We start from the raw sequence: 21,795 nt of genomic DNA, 5'->3' as shown, positions 1-21,795 counted from the left end.
ATCCAATGGGATTATTAAAAAGTGTCAGACGCGGTGGTGACGCGGCTCTATTTAAATTGAAATACATAAGGTTAAACAGTCATTCATCCTAGCTAACGGCTCACTTGTCATGTGATGTATCAACATGGTGGATGAAGTACATCCGAATTTCATTCATACTATCCATATTCATCCTATATAGTACCTAATGTTTTAACGGTACTTCATCTAATTCAGTACCTATTGTCACAGTATGCGATTTCGGATACCGGGTCTATTTCAGTCCGTGATCCATATTAGCAGAAGAATGCTAACATTTGATTCCCAACCCTATTTATAAGGCAATACCTTATACCCGTGTAAGATTATCCTTATAAAAACAAAAAATTAAGTAAATAAATACTTTTTAAATTACTTTTAGATTTTTTGTTTGCAGAATATTCGAAAGATGTATTTCAATGAAGACAATTTGGATTTAGATACCAATGGCCAGATTTACTAAACAGGGCAAATTAGCGCAAGAGCGCAATTACAAAAAAAGCGCTGATGGGAGTGGTAATATCTGTGGGTTTTTTACTAAAAAGGTGCAAAATAAATAACATCAGCTCAAAAGCTGATTTTCATAATAACCAATGCAATTTACAAAGAGCAGCGCAAATTAGTTCAGTGTCACAAATAAGCAAAGCTGATGCTCCTCAGGTGCGGGTGATCTACTTACGCCTGATGTGCTTGAGTTCAGCATCATGGATATCGCAGCTGAAAATTCGAGGTGTGAAATCCCAGCTTACAAAGCCATAGTACACTGAAAAGTACCGGAGGACCAATTTTTTGTTAAAACACCTGGTATTGTGTGACTTTTCCTAATGACTCATCCTTTATTTCCTCCAGCAAATAAAAAATAACATGGCTTGGCAAATGATAGTTTTGAATAATACGCTCCTCTGGCATTCCAAATAAACTGTTACATGTGAAAAAAATTCTCTCTCTTGTACATTTCGCTCTTTGATCTATGAGATGCGTACTCCTATCAGCAACAATTGCAGCCATTAAGAGCGCAAAATGATTTTTATTTGGTGTTAAATAATGGCACAAATACCAGTAATATCACACAGGCAAACATTAGCAAATCGGGTTGTGTGAATCATTTAAATAATCTCCTCCCATAAATTTTGCCTCTGAAAGGGAAACTCCAAGAAATGCATATGCAATAAGGTCAGTCGCAAAAATAACTACTAGGCCACACCTTTTTATCGCTAATTACCCACTGCAAAATCCCGACAGTCGTTACTTAATTCCAAATTATGGTTTGTGCTGGCGCAAGCTGTTTGTAAATCTGGCCCTACTTTGTGAAAATAGTATTAGGGGCTAAATACTTTTTCAAGGCACTGTAATTTGTTTATAGAAAAAAGTTTTGTCTTTTCGTAAAGTAATAAAAATAACTAAAGGCAGTTTCAAAGTTTTTACCAACAATGCACGTTTCCGCAACCCCTCCCAAAAAACCTGTTATTGTATAGTTTCCTAAATATACCTTACCTTTTTCTGCTCTTCCTCTTTAACCGGATTATCAGGAAGTAGCCGTTTTGTCTCAACACTTGGACTTTTGTCCCGGGGCGTCTGGTGCACTGCCTGCTCGGAAGTCCCTCTGGTTTGCCCCTCCTGGGAAAGACCCTGGAATTTTTCTCTGGCACTGAAAAAGTCGATGCGGTCTGTGCTTAGAGTTGAGGGACGGGGGCTAGAGGGCTCCGACTTATGTAATGTGGCACTGGGGTGGTGGTCGTCATCACTGGCGTGACTTAGCCCTGCACAGTTTGTCTCCGTGTTAGGCACTTGCTGGCTGAGATCCTGCGACCCTGAGGAATTCGGGGCCTGTGTGCAAGGCTCGGGGGTCCTGCTCCTAACGATCACAGGTGAGGGTACCTTAGGACCAGCCTTCTCCAAAGGCACAAGATTGGAGGCCTCGGGCTGATCAGGGAGCACCTGCTTGTTCTTTGCATCTGAGAAAAGCCTGGGAGAAGAGGGGGAGTGATGTACAGCAGCGGGTGGGTGGGGACGACCCAATGAGACAGTCTCGGCGATGGTCACAGAGGTGATGTCAGATCTGGCCCCTGGGAAAACAGTGGCAGACCTAGGTCTGGGGTGGGCAGATTCTTCTGTGGGCCCATGGTGGTTCTCGTCTGGACTCCCCAGGCCGTTGTAAATATGGGGTTTTGGCCAATCGGTGGGTTCAGTTGTAGGTGTGAGGGTCTGCAGGAGCTCCTGTATTGAGGGTGAGCCTTGGAGGCCCGCCTGGTTGCGGGAATTGGAGCGGCCGAGAGACTGCGCAGCAGGGGCTTTACAGAGCGGCTCGTGGTGCTCAGAAAGATCACTGTCCGAGAGGGAACGCCACAGCTTATTGTGTCTCTGCTTGCTGGTGTAGAAAAAAAATAACATGTCAGAAAACAAAACCAACCAACAATTTAAAAAAAGAGAGATGTTTTTTTTATAAAACAATTATAGAGGAGCATTATATATTGGTGTCCTGTAGCTCAATTGGCAGAGCATGACTTTAGCAGTGCAAATATTATGGGTTCGATTCCCAAGGAGAACAGATACAGAAATTAATAAATGTAAATGACCGAAATCTTGCTTGCTATTTGAAAAAAGCATTCACTTTGAACATAATGTAAGATTCACACCCATCTGTGTCCATTCTGTATACCTAGAAATGGGTCACACAAAAACTATCATGGCTATGCCACCACACCCATGAACATAATGTGACTGGCCATGTTTACACAATAATGTCTATTCAGTATTATGCAACTTAACCCTATACAATGAAAGTATGACCTACAAAGGTGAATGGATGTCAGCTGATGTCATTTACATACAGAAGTCCTAAATATACAGTGGCAAAATCAATCTGTTTAGTTTTAAGGGGCGGTTTCCCAAACAGGGATCAGTGGTCTCCAACATGTGTGTCCATGGAAGTCTGTGAGTTGCCCGCCAAAACACATTCTACCAACATATTTTTCTATATTAGCTTGTCTTCTTTTATGTATATTAAGATATTGAACAATGATAAAACATATCAACAAGTAAAATAAAAAAAGTTTTTGAGTATCAAAAAAGTAGCTCTCCAGATTGTTTTATCCATTATGGTGGCCCTTGCTCACGCAAAGGTTCGAGACCCCTGGTTTAGATGAATCCAGGACTAGTTATATTAGGACATTTAAGTCGTTTTTGTAAGTAATAACTGACGACGGGCGATAATTATTATTCAATAATTATTTGTTTATTAAAAAAAAATATTATATGGGTATAAATTATCTCAACCAATAAGAATAAAGCATTCAACAGCTCTGTGTATAGAGTCTTGAATGACAGTGTCTTCATGGAGGAAAAAAAGGGGACAAATACAATATGGTCCATAAACACGTTACTGCTGAGTTATCAATAAAGTACCCTAAACATGGCCATTCAGTAATTCTACAGGAAGTGGTATCTCTGCTACATCATCAACATGCTGAACCATCACACGCACAAACCCACAATCTCAAAAATGCAAGCATGATCAAAGATGCCCAGGCCAGGTGGAATGCGGTCGAGCGGCTTGTGTAACTATTTAATGAATACAATCAGAGCACGATAATCAAAGTACCGTATCTTTAAAATGGGGTGAACGTGCCTGCAGTCATTTGAATGAATGGCATAGGTGCATATTTGTACACACAGATATTTCCATGTAGACTATGACTTAACCAACCTTTCATAAATTTCCTTAAAAGGTACACTCTTTTTTGTTTATGCTGTGCAAGATGATTTACATTACCGATACAAAAACTCACCTGGCCACTAGGATGCCCTGATACTCCTCCAGCTGCCTCATGAAAGATGGGTTGGGCTTGGTGACGGCCCGTCGCTCTTTAACATACTCAAAAGCCTGCACCAGGTCCCAGCCGTACTCCTTCATGGCATAAGCGATCACGGTGGAAGCCGATCGACTGACTCCCATTTTACAATGCACCAGGCACTTTGCCCCTGCTTTCCTGCAGGTATCAGATTAGTATCGTATTAAAAGGTGGATGGCAGCGCTAGTATTGTCAATATGTAATTTAGCTGGTGAAGCAACACAATAAATCAAGATGTGTCAACAATCAGGGAAGTAAATGACTTCTGAAAACATTAAAAGCTATTTAAACTTAAAGGTCACCTATTGTGCCCCAGCTTACAAAATTAAAAAAAAGTGGGTGTGAAGTTTAGGTTAGTTTTAGCTTAAAATACCCCTTATATAATTTATATTATATTTATTTTTTAGGTGTACCATTTTTGTGTGTGTCCCTTTAAATTATTCACACTCACTTGGCTCTAGAAATAAACTTATAAGTGTCGTTCCAGTAAGCCAGCAGGTCTGTGGCTTCTTCATCGTAAACACGGATGTTGTGGTACTCGAAGAGGCTAGGGAAAAAGTTATCGATCTCCCGTGTCACATTGAGAATGTATTGCACCCTGATGGCACATAGACAAAGGTACAGTTTCAAACAAGCATAATCATTAAAACATCATAAATATTGATAATGACTAGGGATGCAATAATATATCGGCCTATAATTGGTATTGACAGATAAAAGCTATTTTTCTATTTAGCATACATCGGCTGGTTGTTTGGGACGTGCGACAGAGTATTTCTGTGCTGAATGCACTTTGTCAGGGTTTGTACAAATTTCTGAAAGTTTTTTTTAGAACATGAAAGATTCATATGTAATAATCCTGGTCTATTTCTTTTATGGGCAATTTCATTGCAGTAAATACAGTGGAAGTCCTTATATGGGCACTTTAATCAGAATAACGCACACACACATACCAACCACATAAAGAGCTGTGGCGAAATCAACGTCTCCAAAGTGTGTTGTTATTTGTGAGGGAAATTTAAGCTTGTTCAGTTTCCAAATGAACACAGCATTATGGAAACAATGGATGTAGTTTGTTTACACGGGGTAGCAGCGGAGTTGTGCGTGTGTGTGTTTGTTTACGCTGTATTTCGTTAAAATGAGGTGGTCCCGATCGGGTCATGAGTCACAGGTGGTAAGTAAAACTGCATCAAATGTCTGTGTTTTGTTGGCAATCGGCGCAAATATGTAGTGAATCATAAGTTAGCCAGAGATAGTGGGATAATGTTTGGGATGTTGCTTGCTCTATTGGTATAAGTAGACGTAATTTTAAGCATTCGAAAATCAGAAATGTTATATCAGCGCATCCCTAATAATAACTTGTTTGAGGGTGAAACAGTATAGTAGGAAGGTATTACAGGAATGTGTGCTTTCATAGTCAAAAAAAAAAACTCACCCGCTGTTTTGCAGTTCTTCCAGATTAGATGCATTCCATTCAGAACCCTTAAATTAAAGAGACAGTACAACAATTACCTATGGCACAAATACTTAAGTAATACACAATGACACACACGTTTGTCATACTGATGCTCAGGCATTATGGATAGTTGCCAAGGTGTTGCTATATGGTTGCTTATCTGTTTTTAGTGGTTGTTAACAGCACACCAGTGTTTCAATCCAACCCTAATCTAAGCATGAGCAATAGCAATAATGACGCCAGCCATAGCAAACAGCACAAACGATGCATGGGTAAAGTCTCACCAGGTAAACATGCTCAAATATCTCCGTAGGCTTGTCCATTTGACCCAAGATGACGATCATTTCGTTATCGATGTACTCTTTAAACTCCCGCAAATTACACCCCATCTGCATCTCCAGCTCTGTGCGGATCTACACAGATAAGCAGATGGTGAGAAGAAGAACTAAATGCAGCATTCAAGAAGTGATTTGGCACGTGTTGGCACCTCTTTTGATGTGATGTTCTCCAGATCCTTCTGCATCATGATCTCTCTCAAACGAGTCTTGATGAGTCTCTCTGTTCTTTCACGCTCGGTTGGCCTGTAGACACGGAAAACATAAAACAGTCTCATTTTTCAATAAAATTCATTAATGAATTAAGCTGTTTTTAGCAACTCGTCTTAGAGATGCGAGTTATGAGCTTTCAGTCTGAGCTAAATCACAACAGACTGCATTTCAACATGACAAGTATTTTTCTTGTATGACAAATGTCATCCAGTTCATGAATGAACGACATTTATGAGCTGGTTCTCTTTATGAATCACACAAAAAGAATGAATCAGTCTAAGAATCCATTACTAAACAATTAAGCTTATAACCACGAGGAACTACAGCTTAGTTTGAACAAACTGATATAAAAAATATTAACAAAGGCCTGAAAAATAAAGATTAGAAATTGGTTTTACAAAACCAACCTGAAGACAGAGTGCCTGATCACAGTGGCATCGTGTAGGCTATGCTATGTAAGTTCCTTAAGCTCTGCGGACCCGTCAGCGGGTATAAAACTACATCAAATATATTTAAAAATATATATATGTTGTGGAGCACAAAGTTTTCTGTAAAATAAGACAATTTTTAGCAATTTACTCCAAAGTATCTGGGAAGATGAATCTTTCAAATGTAGGCATGCCCAATTCTGCAAAAATTCTAATTATATTGCTGAACATAAACTTCCCAATAAACTTTTCCCCGTGCAATGTAGGCAGATATGTTGTCCTCTGTAGAGATGAGACGGTATAACATTTTTTTATTACTATTATAGTGATCAAAATCACCACGATTATCAAAAATTTTTGTAAACATTTTCTAGAAATGTAAAAAAGTACTGATGCGAACCAAATTTAAAATAGATTTTACATGTAAGTGCACTTTCGTTCAAATAAACATCAAATAAATAACATTAACATTAATCATGGCACATTTGGGGTTATGAGATAAATGTTTATCTAGTTCAGATAAAACACAAGTGAGTAAATCAGATTTTTATATAAACACATGCCAAATCAGAAGTCATCTGTCGGCGTATATTGTGAGAAATCAGGTGTACTTTAAGACCCAGGAGTAAAGCTGCATGACACCTGCGCTCACAGCAATCACAGAAGAAACAAACAGAGCTTTAAACTCATCAGATTATATCATTTAATAGAAAATAAATAGAAAAGATGGATCTGTCTAAAGAAATATTAAGTAAACATGTACAACTAGATTACCCTAAGGGGGCGTGCACACCAAAGCTTTTACGCCTGCGGCCAACGCATGTTTTCAATTGTTTTCAAGGGACGCGCTGCGTTTTTTAAGACAGCCAGCAACTGGCGGATTTTTTCCACGCTGAAAGCTGTGCGTCGAGAGTTGAAAGAGATTCAACTTTGAGTAAAGCTCTGCTCGTCAATGTCAGTTCTCACACGTCCTTTCAATCACAGTGGAGGAGGGGCGGGACAAGTATCACAACAACCAACTGGCTAAAGTTTAAGTATCAAAGCTACCAACGCGCTCGGCTAAAAAAAGAGCTTGCATTGGTCGTCCTCCATGCGTTTTCAGCCATGCAAAAAAGCTTTGGTGTGTCCCACCCCTAAATGTGAACATTTTTTGGATTTAAATTCAGTCAGTAAAGCACTGTTCTCTTGAACACATGGAAGCAGATGTGAATGAAAGTGTTTGTCACATGCTTTTGCTTAAATTGGCTGATGCTGGAAAGGGGTTTTCAAGCATGACACTGGCACGGTTAAACGGTAATAAAAAAAATGACAGGGTAATACTAACCGTTGGACATTTTTAATCGCAGTTAAAGTGCCCATATTATGAAAAACTCACTTTTTCTGGGTTTTGGGGTGTTATTTTGTGTCTCTGATGCTCCCACACGCATACAAACTTGGAAAAAAATCCATCCATGCTGTTTTGAGTGAGATACAGGTTTCTGAATGTCCTCTGCCTTGACTCTCAGATTGCGGGAGTTCAAACTCAGCTCCGTTGTGACGTAACAAAAAGTTTCGTCACATTCAGTTTGAATTTTCCCGCCCACCACCCCACTCGCAGGTCTCCACCCACCAGGTAGCTAGAGAGCATAGAGCAGTCACTTGAATGAGACCCTCTGTGCTGTTATCATCTCTCACGGAAATAACAGCGCTATTTGGATATTATGGATTATACTCCCACCTACTTTTAAAAACAAAGTTTTAACTCGTGGTTATTGGAACCCGGAGTAATCTTATATACAGTGTGTTACGACGCAAACAGTCCTCAGATTGTAGGCGATAAGACCTTCATGCGAAATCTGATGTAAACAACAGACTATGTATCTATATTTCACGGATTATAAGCATTTGTGGACAAAATGGTAATTGGATGTATTTTATTGGACTTTCATGGATCATTCACACATCTGAAACAGACTGGATTCGATTCCCGATCTTTGTATATCAACAAAAAAAGGTAAGAAGTCACGTTGTATTTTGCATGTTGTCATCTTCTGTCACAAAATACTACATTTATGATGCTAGAGCTAAAAGCTTTTTGCCAAACTAACCGAGACCGTACGCCCCGGCTATGACGAGGTGAGCCTCTAATAACTTTACGGTCCGCATAGATATATACACGGTCCGGACCTCCCGCTAGCTTCTAGCAATTAGCATGCGGTCCACAAGCAGTATACATCCCCCGCCAGGTCTTAATTTCTGTAATTTGCGAAAATAATGCGTTTGAAAATGTTTATAACGGGAATATGTTAACTTTAGTATTGTCCAGGGAAAATGAGTGTATTGTTCAGACTGCTACATCACAATTTACGCTGGAATCTTTGTGTGTCATGATGAGTTTGACACACCGAGACCGGGCCTTACAGCCCCGGCTTTTCTGACGATGCTAACCCCCGAACGGTCCATACCTCCCGCTAGCTTCTAGCAATTAGCATGCGGTCCACAAGCAGTATACATCCCCCGCTGGGTCTTAATTTATGTAATTTGCGAAAATAATGCGTTTGAAAATGTTTTATAATGGGAATATGTTAGCATTGTCCAGGGAAAACGAGTTTGTTGTTGTGACTGCTAACGTAACATCACAATTTACTCAGGAATCATTGTGTGTCATGAGTTTCTTCTCCTGTAGTGTACTTATTAGTGATACTTTTCTGTATGATTTGTCTGTTGGCAACATAAACCGTTAATAATAATAATAATAATAATATATAAAATAATAACACAGTATGGTCTGTACTGCTCACGGGACCACTGAGCATGCGCACGAGCACATGACGTTAGTAGTGGGGCGTGATCAAAGGAGCAGCAGCTCATAAATATGTAAGACTAGCTCAAAACGGCACAATCTGAAATGCCCTGAAACAGAGGCTACTAGAGATGGGTAACAATCTTTTCCTACAAGCTTTTTCGAGCAAACAACTTTTGAAACATGCTTCATGGAACTCATACACCTATATAACTTGTGGAAAAGCAGTCATAAGATGGGCACTTTAAAGGCGCTCTAAGCGAATCTGTGTGACTTCTTGTTGACGTTTAAAGTGTTGTCAAACAAAACGGAGCGTAGCTAACTCCTCCCCTCCCTTCCGTGCTTTCGGAACAAGTCATGAACACGCCTAACCCCCACTCCCAAATCCTACTTGTTGTTTATTGGCTGGAACACTATGTTTCGTGGTGGTAGGTTTGACCACTTTGTTTTTGTTGCAGTTTGTGGAGCCTGCGCTGTCTACAGAGACCGTGTTTTTTACAGTGTGTTTAGAGGACAGGCAGCAGAAGATAGTGAGGAGATGTTTACTGTATGAAACAACAAAATGTTTTATGGCCTAAAACGCATGAATTCGCTTAGAGCACCTTTAACCATTAAACCGGTAATCGTTATATCTCTAGTGTTCTGACCATAGTCATTGAAATGCCCAATATAAAGCCATTTATACAGCTCGGCCATTTATTTACCAATCCATTATCTCCATCTTTTGTTGTTATCGAATAGACTAAGCTTTCAAAAGAATGGATGTGAATCATTTTGTTATAGTGTCAATATTTGAAAATACTCACACATCAGAGAAAAGCACAGGGGAGTCTGCGCGGTGAGACTGCACGTCCTGCATGGCGTTCCATTCGTTGATCAGGGCCTGATCGGAGGACACATGGCTCTGGTAATAGCTCACCCAGGTCAAGAAGAGGCTTCCTGGAAAGTAGTTGTGACAGCGGGCCACCTCACAGGCCTTATGAAGAGACTGAAGAGCGGACCTGAGAGAAAAAATAAGGGGCTCTTAAAACATGCCAGTATATCAAAAGCAGGGCTGGATCAATACAGAATGCCATCCATCTGTATTCACGTTAATAATTTGTGATTAATCAGGTTTTTTTTACAGCAACAGTGCACATATTACTTGGTCAATATTAATATATCAAGGTTATATTTTCACAGAATGTTCTTTACATTATGTAGAATGATTTTATGTCAATAAAAAAATGACTTTCCCAGACTGGTTTAGCAACCTAAACAAAGTATAGAAAAATAATGGGTTTTTTTTAAATATTGGATTTGGAAAAGCACCTACCACATAGCTTGTACAGAGACTGGCTTGAATATATGTATCTTGTTATCTGTGGACACACTGAAACCCCTGTGAAGAAGAAACGAGTGAATGCAAAAAACAGGAAAATCAGTTTGTTGAGAAACATTGCATTCGTCAGGGTACGTACATCTGTTTAATATATCAATTTTTGCCCAATCTGTTCATAAAAAGGCAGATTAACCCCACTTACCCATCTCCATCCAGGTGGATCCTTGTGTCACTCCAAAGGGGAAGCACCATGCCTATGGAACAGGAACTGCAACACACACAAATGTCATGAACTTTTGATAGTGCTTTTGACTCTAGCAGGGTTCCCACAACTTAGTTAACTTCAAATTCAAGGAACTTTTAAGGAATTTCCAGGTACAATGCCCTCAAATTCAAGGAATAAATGTGGGGCCACATTTCAAGTGAGATCAAGGTTACATCGTGTTACCTTTTAAGATACATTGTTACAGTTCCCTTTTGAGGGAACTTGCTCTGCGTCACTGCAGTGACACTTTGGGTACACCTCCAGGGGTAAGTGCGTCTGAATGTGTATATCAAATTCAACCAATAGTGAGGCTTAACGACAAAGACAGGGTGACGCAGGAAGTATGGCAAGAAAGACACATCACCTAGTTCCCTTCTCAGGGAACAACAGTTACATACGTAACCAAAGACGTTTTCATGTGTCAAACACGACTATGCAAAAAAGCATTTTGGTATGAATCAAAATTCGCATACAGAAGATATAAGCATTTAAAGCGAACAGTTTAGCATGTGTGCTTAAAAATTCTAGAACTTTATGATATTATCCTACACTACACAGGGAATAATACAGATTTTTTTCCAAAAAACTTCTTGCAAATGACCTGTATCTATGTATGTATATTTTCAAAACTTCTCAGGGCCTTGAATTTTTCCCCCAGATTCACAAACTTGGATTTCAAGGACCCGTGGGAACCCTGCTCTAGGTACAATCACCAAACATGTCAGCAATGTCAACACACACCTGTCAGAGGAGCTGAAGTCCATTCCCAGCACCAAGCTCTCCTCTGTGTCCTGTCTGCCGTTGGTGGTGACCACCACCATGTAGCGGGTGCACAGGGGGTACGCGGTCTCCAGCCGCACAGCCTGAAGAGGTGCACAGTGTTAAGGTCTTTACACACCGGGAAGTTTTTCGTGCGCGTTTATCGTCGACGTTTAACGTCTCGTGACTCAAGAACGAGCGCCAATGTGAGTGCGCACACCCACGCGTAAAGCGCGAGGCGTTTTCCAGAAAACCGCCTGGGACACGTTTTTTTTGGTTTGACGCGGCGCGTTAAAAGTTGGCCGACCAATGAGATTGGCGCTTTTGTTCACGTGCCTTGTGCTTCTGAAGTTCCAGTAAAACACGACTTGGTGGCGCTCGAGCACAAAATGGTCTTGCGGAGCACGTGGAATAGGTAAACACACAAGGAAGCATCGAGGCTGTGGAGGTTTATGAAGGTGTCGGAGTTCCTCACAACATCGACTGAATTTCGAAGGTAACGTAATATATATAAGAACATAACAATACATAGCTGTGTGGGCTATATGATTAGATTAGATTAGATTCAACTTTATTGTCATTACACAAGTACAAGGCAACGAAATGCAGTTTAACGTTAGGTCTAACCAGAAGTGCAAAAGCAGTATAAAAAGTGCAGGATATCAGTATTTGCATAGGTGCAGGATTATGTAATACGATGGAACAATTTACTGTGGGTGGTACTATGAACATAATATACAGAAATTTACAAATGGATATGTACATAATAAATTAAACTATACAGAACAGGAGTGAAATTAATATTTAGGTAGTGCATGAATGAATTTGGATTGTAACTGGTCAGTTAAGAGTGCAAATGGCATAAGTTATTGTGCAGTGAATAGTTATTCTAATATTCATTACATAGTACAGGGGTGTAAACGATGCAATTCAAGTAGTCCAGCATTGCAAATGAACAGGGAGTATGAAATAGACAGTCCAGTAGTGTATTGAACGGACCAGTAGTGCAAATCTACATTATAACTGTGCAAGTAATAAAAATGATTATTGGTGCATTACATTGCGATATGTATGCACTGACATTGAACAGTGATTAACTTCATACCATGCATGTTCCCTGTACACCGTGTGATATCACGTTTTGTTGTTTGCACCATAATACTTTGTGTGTAACTGGAACTTGTTGTACACAAACGTGGACAATTACAATGCTTCATGTTCAAAGAAAAATATTTGGTTATTATATTCATTGCTTCTTCCTAACCCCAAAATAACTGGAAGAAATCTAAAATGCAAGCCAAACCAAAGGTCGGGTTTTAGGAGGTTAATTTGTGTTCTGTGTATAGGTAACCTAGTTTGTTTAGTCAGATGAAATACCATGAATCTAAATTACATTTGTAATCAAATATTGACCTCATGGATATCGTGGCATGGCCCTCAGTGTGAAAGATTGATTCTGATGAAAACTACATTTATCTTTACAGTGTTCACAGCAATATTTCTGCTAAAAATGATGTGAGCAAAAGTGAGGAGGCCACAGCAAGCACGTATTCAGGATCATCCAGCACCAGCCGTGACAAGGTCCAATCTAAACAAAAGAAAACAGTCCGAGACAAACCTCTGGAGAAGTACCTCTTATTAAAAGATGCTAAAGGGAAAAAATTGAAAGCAGTGCACAGAAGAAAGAGGAGCACAGAAGGAGCGCTCTGCCAGTTTTTGGTCACACCTATAGATGTTTATTATATATCATTTTTTTTTTTTTTTTTTAATGTTTACACATTCAAGAAATACAGTTGAACATGTACATTTCACACATATGTTTATTTGCACTACAGTTCACTTAGACTTCTATCATTGTGACTTTTTTGCTCTACAGCTCTGCCAGTTCTTGTTCACACAAATTAATGTTGATTTGCACTACCGTTCAGTTGCACTAAAGTCATTGTGACTTTTCTGGACCAACATTTCTGACTCCTGTTTTATTTGATGTTACTGTCATGTCTCTGATTGTTATTGCAAACTGCAGTTCATTCACAAAAATAAATGTTTGATTAAAAAAACGAATTGAAAATAACGTGCCATTTTGACACTATGCATATATTTGTACATCAGTATTGTTGACCTCTTATTGTAATAACTACATACCTACTTCTTTAGCCAAATCACAAAATACAATACATTTGGCAGGAAATGTGAGAAAATTGTTAACAAGAGAAAGTGCTTGTAAAGATTAGTTAAAAATACACACATCGGATCACCCATTACCTTATATTGTGTGAAAGAGCTTTAATTTTGATATAACGTTTTCTATCAATATAGTTAATTTTATGTGGAGAGTGCTGATATATTAGCCGATGATAAAAGAATCGAATCAAATAGATTTGATTTAAAAATGTATTTAAGTTCACAGAGATATTGTTTGTACAAAGAATATATATAAACACACCGTTTTCAAAATGGTAATTATAATGACTATAAAACGAATGCACAGTTTGCTTTTATCAGAAAAGATTGTGGTTCACATGATCATACTGTCAAGTAACTGTTGGTGAGTTGAATTAATCTTTGTATAGTTGCTGCTGTTAGAAATCGAGCTGCTACTAGTAATATCCATGTTTTGTTAAAAGCAAGCATATGACTTGTTATTGACTTGCGTGTGGCTTTCTTCTTCTGTGTGACAAGTGAGTGTCAGAACAGAAGCATAAAGTTTTGCTGTGCCCCCTTGTGTACCGGCATATATCTGTTTTGTATTAAGCGCCATCTAATGTCCAGGGGGTGAATTTGCACCTCACTCGGCTCAGCGCCAGTAAAAATCGTTTGGGTGTGAAAGCAGAAAAACGTCACGTTAAACGCCGACGATAAACGCGCACGAAAAACGTCCCGGTGTGTCAAGACCTTTATATCAAATAAAATATCAGATAAACTTTTATCAGATAGACATTTCCCTCTACTTTTCACTGAGATCATCGCAATGAATTAGTGAATTGTATTATGTGTAAATGCCACCTTAAAGCGGGGTGCATGATTTTTTTAAAAACACTTTGGAAAAAGGGAGTTGGGCAGAGTACCAAAACTTGACATCGTTACCTGGGTTGCGTATGTGTGGGGTGGGTCTATCAACAGAAGGTTTAGATTCTATAGGGGTAGGGGTGTGTTTGTTTAGGTGATTTCAAATGTCAACATTGGCTTTCAGAGATCATGCCTTTAGATTTTCACCAAAATTAAGGATCTTACAAAGCTTCATTTTGACACTCACACTCTGGGAACAACTTTGGTGGTAACACGCTTATAATGCACAAATATATTGAAGCAGAACAATACAGAATGTGTGTGTGTATTGGTTCTCACCAGGCGGATGTTGTCCTCCGGCCGCAGTAAGGTGAACATGGTCTGCAGGTGCTGTTGAATGTCACCTGCACAAAACATTAAGAAATCTTGTATCAGTCATACACATTCATATGCCTGCATCCTTTGTATGTAGTGTTTTATTCAAGGCCATACCTGCATGTTTACTGCGCTGTGCTGTGATTCTTGAGGAACAGGACGAAGGGGAACCATTTCCACGTGGAAGGAAAAGAGCGGCACCTTTTACTGTCAGGAAGTTCTCGCTGATGCTGAGATGCATGAGAGAGAAAAAGAGAGAGGTTTATTTAAATATAATGACATATTTGAAGCTATTTCATTCCATAAATCTACATTATAGACCATTTCAAATGATGTAAACAACACTGGTCCAGAAACACTTCCTGTTACAGTTTGTGACAGTATTTTTTTTATTTCACATATATCATTACCTTTAAGATGTTTGTTTAACTTCAGTTAATTCAGGTTTATATGTTCCGTTGGTTTATTTTATCCCAATGTTTATCTAGTGTTAAAAAACTGAAACAGGAAGTGCTTCTGGACCAGTGTTGTTAACATCTTTTGAAATGGTCTATATGCTTCTTTCTTTGCCCAAAAGTAAGCTGTAAACATTCTGGTAATAAAAATGTACACTGTTTAAATTATATTAAAGGGGCAATCAGTAGGATCTACCCCCATCTAGTGGTGGAATTGTATTTTGCATTCAAACGAACAGTGCTTTCTAGCTCCTCCCCTTTCCAAATTCGTGTTGCAACTACGGTAGCCGTTATGTAAGCGCTGATCTCCTTGTCCGTTGCAGCTGGTTCACGTTGTCCAAATGAAAACGTGTTATGGAAACGCATTGGTAGGCAAGTGCTTTTTGTCCCTCTCTGCTATTATAGTTTTTATCAATACAGCGTAACGACATGGAAGCCTCCTTGGACTTACCCATTTAATGTAAGTAAAGAGAAGAAATTCTAAGCTTACAAAGAAAAGTCAGATCACTTGCAGAGGTCATTTGACACCAACGAAGACATATTTATGAATAAAGACATTGATTTTGATTAATAAAACACTTAAAATCCTACTTATTGCCCCTTTAAGCATCAAAGTTTTGCATAATTAAGGGTGTGGCTACTTGAGTGACAGGTGGATTGGGCCCTATAAAATCATTTTTATTTTTTATTTAAAATTGGAATGAATGTTTATAATTGACGGTGCGTAATCACATGATCGTGTTGCGTCCCGCAAACAGTGAAATGGTTCCACACATTACTAAAAATACCATTGCACAAGTTGATATTCGCAAATAAGTTATAATGGCTTTTAAAAAATATTTTTTTCCAAATTTGCCTAATTCCGTAAAATTCAGCACGATTTAGTAAATTCCGTTTTTATGTCTTGATTCCGTGTTTTCTGCATTGTGGAAATCATAGGGCCCTAGGTGGATTGCCACTGCTGTCATTACTATCGAACTATGCAGGTGTGGTTTCAGCAACCAGGAACATCAGCTCCATCCATGTTTCGTCTCTTTGTCCATTTTTGGTTATCAGGGAGTGACGCACTGCCATGATGGTGATGGTCGGCTCCAGTCACTTTGGGGTTTAATATTGCTTTTTTTTTAGAAATCCATGTTACGTCACAGACACTATGTCCATATTTTATGCAGTCTATGGTTCTGAATTTGGCCTCATTTACCTTCACTGCCTAGTAAAGGGAAGCATCAATATTTTTCAAATCTTCTTGTGTTCACGTGTTTCTATTATTGTAATGCCATACAGGTTGTAGGTTAAAACCCAGAGAACACACATTCTTAGTGACACACTGTATATCCATTTGGATAAAAGCACCTGCCAAAAGCATTTAATGTAAATGCTTAAAAACCAAATGATGGGGTTTGGAACGACATGAGCATTTTTGGATTAATTAACCCTATAGCATCGAAAATGTGTCTAACTAGGTTAAAAATGATTGTGCCATTTCTTTATATCCTTTCTGTGCATTCTGATGTGTCTTACACTCCGAGCGGGACCTGGCACACTGTGCTCAATAAAGGAACATGCGAGGACTCCTTTTTGAGGGCATTAGCTCACACACAAACTCTCTGTGCAGTACGCAAACAAGAACACTCTGTTCCCCATCACAGCGACAGCTGGAGAGGCTGCGTGTGCGAGTGTGTTGCTGGTCTTTGAGTAATCCCATGCTACACATCTCCCTCAAATCATGACATTTAAACTATGTGTACTGTAAAACAAGAGTGAGTGTGAATGGGCACAGATTTATTTATTGCGTGTGTGTCTGCTGTTGTGGGTCATGTGTGTAACCATATGTATTTTTATGAGGGTGTTATTGTAGGGCGAATAAAGAATTATGGGAGTTTGTGCATGTGACTGTGTGTTGGTGTGTAAGTCTCTTTCCTCCATTTAAGGATGTTTTATTCAAGTACTATAAAGCAGTGTTTTCCACTAGAATTGAGAGGTAAAATACCTTAAATGAGTAATATGATGTTTTAAATTTATTTAGTGTGTAATCTTGCAGTTTGGGCATAAGACATGTCTGCAATGTCACAAAGCTCAAAGTCCACTCCAAAGGGAGATAATACAACGAAGGGCTTGTCGGGACTACTACGACACACTTCTACGAAAATTCAAACATCAGAGTTTCCCTCATTTAAATAATTCCCACTCAGGGCATATGCAAAAAAGATGGCATGGTCTGTTTGAGCTGCTTTAGTAGTGTGTTGTCTCCATGTCGAAGAGACACTGTATTTCCACTCCAACTCTAAACCTCCTAACTTTTTTTCACGTTTAAAAGTCTTTGTTCACCACTTGTAGTTCTTGTGATAAAGATTTAGCTACACCCGCTGTATGACAAGATAACAAGCAATGCATTATATTCTGTAGTGATTACCACTATGCCCTGAAAATCCCTTCAAAGACTTTATCATCAGCTGTAAAAGCTATTCTGTGCAATACACGGATATTGTGTGCATGTATGAACTTTGCTTTTTGAATTGTTTATAACACTGCATCTAAAATATAAGTAAAATACAAAAAAAAAAAACATATCGCTGTAAAAAATGTGTATTTGCAAACACAGTTCTGGTCGATCTGGGCTCAAATTAGGAAAACCTGATGCCATTGTTACAGTTTACACCTGAGAAGCTCGCTCTAAAGCATGGAGTTTGTTTTTTACGAGTACGCAAACATACGTGCACGGTCGAACGCACAGACTTGCAAAGCATGGTTTATTTGACTCATATGTGTACACAGACGTTCGACGCATGCGCACTGTGACAAAATGTAATGCATGTCCTGAGCTACATAATGCTACTAGATTCTTCTGCATGCGCACCATATGCGTACAAAGTATGCTTGGTTACAACAATTCAGCGGTACGTGTTGTATACTATTTCCATGACAAAATTTGTGTAACGCGCATTGTTTGTTTGTGTATATGTAAAAATGTGATTATACTTCTAGTTAAAGTGGGTACCCAATCACAACTGAGTAAGAAAGCTTGACCAATCAGAGTAGACTGTTTCAGAAGGGAGCATTAAGGCCGGGGTGTACCTTTTTTCCACGTCCTGCTCGCGCGCGCACACGTCCGCGCAGCTTTTCGGGTATCCTCCCCCCGGCTACACGCGGATGGCCGCATTCGACACTTTGCGCAATACAAATGATTTCTTATTCATATTATTAGTCTAACAGGCTGTCAGGGCAGCACTGTTTTGGCGACATTTACAGTACATTAAAACATTAGGATAGGTGAAGAAAAGTAACTGATCCACCATTGCAAACACAGTTTAGAACAAACAACAAGACAACAAAGAACAGGAATCAAACAAACATGCTCCACAGCTTTCTGTTCTTGGAAGAAGTAAAAGTTAAAGGTTAAAGAAGAAAAACGCGGACGTCCCTAGTATACTTTCGGCTTTAGAGACAGACTGGGAAGAGAGGTGATACAATAATGTAAAATACACACACATGAAGTATATATATATATATATATTTTTTTTTTTATATATATATATAAAAATATATAGCAGACCCCAAAAACAAAGTCAAGGCTTGAAGGGATAGTTCACCCAAAAATGAAAATTCATCAAACTGATCAAAAGCCCAATTGACTTCCATAGTATTATTAAATCAATGGGGCTCCTGATCGGTTTGGTTACAAACATTCCTTAAAATATCTTCCTTCCTGTTCATCAGAACAAAGACATTTATACAGGTTTGTTATGGGTGAGTAAATGATGACACAATTTTCATTTTTGGGTGAACTATCCTTATAATATGACTCTTACAACACAATATGACTCTTATAATTTATATCTTACAACACAAAACCAGCTAAAGCATCACAAAGCATCATCAATAGGGCTGGGCAAAACAATCAATGTTTCGATTAATCGTTTTTTAAAACGTGGTCAATTCAGAATCGATTCTCAAAAAGCAGAATCGATTTTTTCTTTCATATTTATTTCTGCAAACAATGAACGAAAGATTTACGTTAATCGAATTACTAGTCTTCTTCACTAGATGTCACCCTCTTTTTTGCCTTGTGCGATGTTACCAAGGAGCGAGAGGCAAGCCTGTCATTCATTCATGGTTTCAGGTGCTTCATCAATTTTATTCATTTCCCACTTGTAACCTGCTGTTCACTGTTCTTTATATTAATATAGTATTTGTATTAAATCTACATTCATTGAGTTGAATCGAGAATAGAGTAAAAAAAACGTCCCGAGAACCAGAATCGAAATCGAATCGATTTGATAGCTTGTGAATCAAAATCGAATCGATCTGGAAAATCTGAATCGATACCCAGCCCTAATCATCAAGTAGTCTACCTCAAGTTTAACCAAACATTTATGGAGGATTTTACTGCACAACTTTTAACACAGACAATAACAATCTAAGGGCTGCACCTTGTAAATGTGTGGTTTTCCTGTGCTCAACCACACTGTACAAGGCAGACGTCACTAGATCTTGACATGCTTGTGTTGTTTTCAAAATATCTGCAACATGTCAAGAAGTCAGACGAAGATATACGAGAAGAGTGGTTCTTTTCTCCAAACATATCCAAGTGTATTAAACTGTGACCCAGAGTAACATAATCTATAACATAATACATCAACAGGTTTAAATCAATTCAACACATCAAAAAGGCTTAAAATGAAAACAACTATTTGTGTGTGCATTAAAGGTACAACTCATTAGTTCCCAATTCCTTCAAGCCGTGTTATTCTGGGAAAACAGTCATTATGTTGCGTAAACTATTCCCAGAATGCTCACCACAGTAACTAACAAACTCCTGAACTGCAGCCCAAAACATTCAGCGTGGCGCACGAATAAACCGACCGAGAAAGGTCAAGAATTGTCCAACCGCACTTAAATCTACTGGTATCTCAGTGTTCTCGCACTGTACAATGCAATGCAAACACAGATGGTTTTATTTATGCAGTGGTTTGTGTGTAAGGGCAGGAAAAGGAGGAGAAAGTGAGAAAAGATGAGATGACAGATGGGTAATGCTGAACCGAACACTTCATCAATGTGTTCACTGACAGCAGCATCACATTTAAGTCATTAAGAAATCAGCAGTATGGCTGATTCTGCGCTGAACTGTTCACTTAAACCATGAACAAAGACAGTCTGCAAATTTCCAAGAAAGTCGAGCTCATAATCTGTGAAATGTTACAGAAGTGTTTACAGTAAATCTTCTTTTAATTAACTTCTTTGTGTCTCTTGTTACTCTTTGTGACTGTTTTTAATCGTTTATGTGTTTTACTTACAATATTGTGAAGACAAACATAACATGTCTAATGTTTAAAATGTGCACACATAATGTTACCATACAAAACAATACTACGATGTAATGAGCAATGACTTATGACATATTTCTAGGTACAAGTGACTGCTGCTTTGCACAATGGTAAAAACGTGTGGCAAGGACATCCTGTTTACTGAGGACAGGATGATGTAAGGTGTATACTATACTACATTTGTTTTGACTCCATCAGCCTCCACATGACAAACACACTCAGTGGATTTATAAGTATCAAAGCATTTGAATATTGTGCATTTACTTCCTCAACAAACTAAATTGAGGTTTGTGAAATTATTTACTCAACCAGAAATGATCATATGTACTGCTGTGGTTTGAAATTTGCATTTCTTGTCAATCTCCTGTTTATTACTGTAATGCTGCTTTGAACGCACGATATAGATAATGATGACGTAACTAAACATCCTTCTTTACTGGAAGCAACACCATTCAGTCACAATGGACACCCATACAACACAAAAAAATCTGATACAATATATTATTTTTAAAATGTATGTGTACCATTTGCTATGGTAAAAAAAAATTATGTTGCACTCCATTTTACTAAGGATCTTTCTTATCGTCACATCTCTGAATGATTAAACTTTGTAGTGATGTTAAGCAATCACTTGTACATGTACGCTACATTCCAGACAACTCGGATGCAGGATATTCCCCACCTTAAACGTGAAAGTAAACATCTAGAATGGCAAACGAAGTCTGATATCTGACCTCTGAACTCCGGGCAAAACGATCAACCCTGACCTTAATGAAAATGCGTCATTTGACATCATGGATGGCGGCCAGCTCTTTGCAATCTTATATTAAGAGAACCATAAAACAAATAAAAAAAGTTTTTACAGCAGGTAATATGTATGAAAACGAACAATAAAACATTTGCTATTGCCATAACTTTCACAAGAACACAACATTTTCTTGGCGTCTTATCAAGACACCAAGCTAAACATGCAAATGTAACATAGGTGCATCCACGCCATTTAGTAATCACCATAATCACAAGATTACAGCACTTTTTTAAAAGCGTTCATGTCCTCATAGAGTTCGTAATTACAGCTTGTGGACTGGGAGTTTTCTGAGAGCAACATGCAATAATTAGCAGAAGCATTATAAATTTAATTTAATGTCGCAATTATGTATTTTACAGCCAGGGCCAGCCCGTCCAACAGGGAAGACGAGGCCTT

At 38.7% G+C, this 21,795-nt stretch overlaps 1 protein-coding gene across 2 annotated transcripts in view; it reads right to left on the bottom strand.

Annotated features, from left to right (window-relative positions):
* Positions 1 to 21,795, bottom strand: part of ssh2b (slingshot protein phosphatase 2b) — a 37,914-nt gene that overhangs the window by 8,219 nt on the left and 7,900 nt on the right. For both annotated transcript variants that reach the window (XM_065287481.2, XM_065287480.2), the window contains 12 exons: positions 14,930 to 15,042; positions 14,777 to 14,841; positions 11,411 to 11,532; positions 10,607 to 10,672; positions 10,399 to 10,464; positions 9,890 to 10,084; positions 5,813 to 5,906; positions 5,610 to 5,738; positions 5,305 to 5,351; positions 4,321 to 4,467; positions 3,807 to 4,007; positions 1,513 to 2,386 (listed from right to left, as the gene is read on the bottom strand). In XM_065287481.2, coding sequence (XP_065143553.1) covers positions 1,513 to 2,386; positions 3,807 to 4,007; positions 4,321 to 4,467; positions 5,305 to 5,351; positions 5,610 to 5,738; positions 5,813 to 5,906; positions 9,890 to 10,084; positions 10,399 to 10,464; positions 10,607 to 10,672; positions 11,411 to 11,532; positions 14,777 to 14,841; positions 14,930 to 15,042 — 2,119 coding nt within the window. The remainder of the gene's footprint in view (positions 1 to 1,512; positions 2,387 to 3,806; positions 4,008 to 4,320; positions 4,468 to 5,304; positions 5,352 to 5,609; positions 5,739 to 5,812; positions 5,907 to 9,889; positions 10,085 to 10,398; positions 10,465 to 10,606; positions 10,673 to 11,410; positions 11,533 to 14,776; positions 14,842 to 14,929; positions 15,043 to 21,795) is intronic.

Source organism: Paramisgurnus dabryanus, chromosome 18 (genome assembly GCF_030506205.2).
Source record: "Paramisgurnus dabryanus chromosome 18, PD_genome_1.1, whole genome shotgun sequence".
NCBI classification, from domain to species: Eukaryota; Metazoa; Chordata; class Actinopteri; order Cypriniformes; family Cobitidae; genus Paramisgurnus; species Paramisgurnus dabryanus.
This window is presented reverse-complemented; position numbering and strand designations above follow the sequence as displayed.